Raw genomic sequence first — 2,500 nt, 5'->3', positions numbered from 1 at the left:
TCTTCTGCTCAACAAGACTGCATTTATGTGATCAAAAATAAAGTAATATTGTGAAATATTATTATAATGTAAATCATCTGTTTTCTATGTGAATATATAGTAAAGTGTAATTTATTCCTGTGATCAAAGCTGAATGTTCAGCATCATTACTCCAGTCTTCAGTGTCACATGATCCTTCAGAAATCACTCTAATATGAGGATTTGATGATCAAGAAACATTTATGCTTATTATCAGTGTTGAAAACAGAACTTTGATGAATAAAAAGTTCAAAAGAACAGCATTTATGTGAAATCTAAAGCTTTTGTAACATTAAACACTACCGTTCAAAAGTTTGGGGTCAGTAAGAATTTTTTTCTTTCTTTTTTTGGGAAAGAAATATAAGAAATTAATAGTTTTATTCATCAAGGATGCATTAAATTGATCAAAAGTGCCAGTAGAGACATTTATAATGTTACAAAAGATTCTATTTCAAATAAATGCTGTTCTTTTGAACTTTCTATTCATCAAAGAATCCTGAAAAAATATTTTTTTCAACACTGATAATAATCAAATGTTTCTTGATCATCAAATCCTCATATTAGAGTGATTTCTGGAGGATCATGTGACACTGAAGACTGGAGTAATGATGCTGAACATTCAGCTTTGATCACAGGAATAAATTACACTTTACTATATATTCACATAGAAAACAGTTCTTTTAAATTGTCATAATATTTAACAATATTACTGTTTTGTTGTTGTATTTCAGATTAAATAAATGCAGCCTTGGTGAGCAGAAGAGACTCTTTCAGAAACATTAAAAAATCTCACAGATCCCAAACGTTTGAACGGTAGTGTACGTCACAATAGCGAAGAAAAGACAAGTGCAACTTCCTCTTCATTCCGACTTTAACTACATCACACATCATATATATATATATATTCATACTTGGGTATTGATGACACTGACCGTTTTGTCCTCTCGGAAGAGCCAGCCGGTCTGCGCGCGGGAGAAAGTGATGGATTTGGTGGAAAGCGTTGCGGAGTAAATGTCGCTGCTCATGAGGATGTCCACTTCCTCCTCCGTCTCCATCTCAGACTCCTGAAACATCACACACACGTTACTAGGGTGTAACCAGGGTTTCAAATTAACTTTATCACTCACCGGCCAATTTGGCTACTAAATTTATAAGTTACCGGCCGTTCAGAACTTCTACTAGCCAAATAAAGATATATATATATGGATTTCATACATTAATTTCTTTTTCAAACAAAATCCTGTCATCCAGCATCTCCTCCTCTTCCTGAAACTGCTCTCTCCGCGAAAGCTTTGCGTTTATAGACCTAATAAAATATTTCGTGTCTAATTATTTACTAATGTGGAAAAGCCGTAATAATGTACATCCAGCCGGTTGTTATCTCAGAATAAACCCCTTCAGGTGTGTGTGTGTGTGTGTGTGTGTGTGTGTGTTATCTCAGAATAAACCCCTTCAGGTGTGTGTGTGTGTGTGTGTGTGTGTGTGTTATCTCAGAATAAACCCCTTCAGGTGTGTGTGTGTGTGTGTGTGTGTGTGTGTTATCTCAGAATAAACCCCTTCAGGTGTGTGTGTGTGTGTGTGTGTGTGTGTGTTATCTCAGAATAAACCCCTTCAGGTGTGTGTGTGTGTGTGTGTGTGTGTGTGTTATCTCAGAATAAACCCCTTCAGGTGTGTGTGTGTGTGTGCCATCTCAGAATAAACCCCCTTCAGGTGTGTGTGTGTGTGTTATCTCAGAATAAACCCCCTTCAGGTGTGTGTGTGTGTGTGTGTGTGTGTGTGTGTGTGTATCTCAGAATAAACCCCCTTCAGGTGTGTGTGTGTGTGTGTGTGTGTGTGTGTGTGTGTGTGCGCGTGTTATCTCAGAATAAACCCACTTCAGGTGTGTGTGTGTGTGTGTGTTATCTCAGAATAAACCCCCTTCAGAGGTGTGTGTGTGTGTGTGTGTGTGTGTGTGTGTGTGTGTGTGTGTGTGTGTGTGTGTGTGTGTGTGTTATCTCAGAATAAACCCCCTTCAGAGGTGTGTGTGTGTGTATGTTATCTCAGAATAAACCCCTTCAGGTGTGTGTGTGTGTGTGTGTGTGTGTGCGTGTTATCTCAGAATAAACCCCTTCAGTGACATGAGGGCATCGTTACACACGTCACACAGCGCAGTCGTGAAGGACGAACCTCGTGATGAATCCGCTGGTACACCTTCTGCTCGTTGTCTAGAACCACGAAGGACTCGGAGGGAGCGGCGTCTCCACAGAAGATGAAGCTCAGGTCTCCTCGCTGACACTTCATATCCGTGAAATCGATCAGTGTAGTGTCCAAACTACAGCACACACACACACACAAACACACACAGACTCACATTTCTGATCATTACACAACACAAACACGTCAACACACTCTCCAAAGCTACTTCACTATCATTCCCTGGTCTTTCCCGGAGTGAACGTGACAGAAACTAGTGAGTGTTTCCTGTCAAACTAACGATCACTAA

General features: G+C 39.5%; 1 protein-coding gene across 1 annotated transcript in view; it reads right to left on the bottom strand.

Moving 5' to 3' along the window:
* The window catches only part of ankrd13c (ankyrin repeat domain 13C), a 25,904-nt gene that overhangs the window by 8,183 nt on the left and 15,221 nt on the right, over window positions 1-2,500 (bottom strand). The window contains exons 7-8 of the mRNA XM_079857827.1: window positions 2,185-2,329; window positions 951-1,082 (exon numbers count right to left, since the gene is read on the bottom strand). Coding sequence (XP_079713953.1) covers window positions 951-1,082; window positions 2,185-2,329 — 277 coding nt within the window. The remainder of the gene's footprint in view (window positions 1-950; window positions 1,083-2,184; window positions 2,330-2,500) is intronic.

The sequence above is a fragment of the Squalius cephalus genome, assembly GCF_949319135.1.
Source record: "Squalius cephalus genome assembly, chromosome: 22".
NCBI lineage: Eukaryota > Metazoa > Chordata > Actinopteri > Cypriniformes > Leuciscidae > Squalius > Squalius cephalus.
The sequence above is the reverse complement of the archived record's forward strand: the minus strand, read 5'-3'. Positions and strand labels throughout refer to the sequence as shown.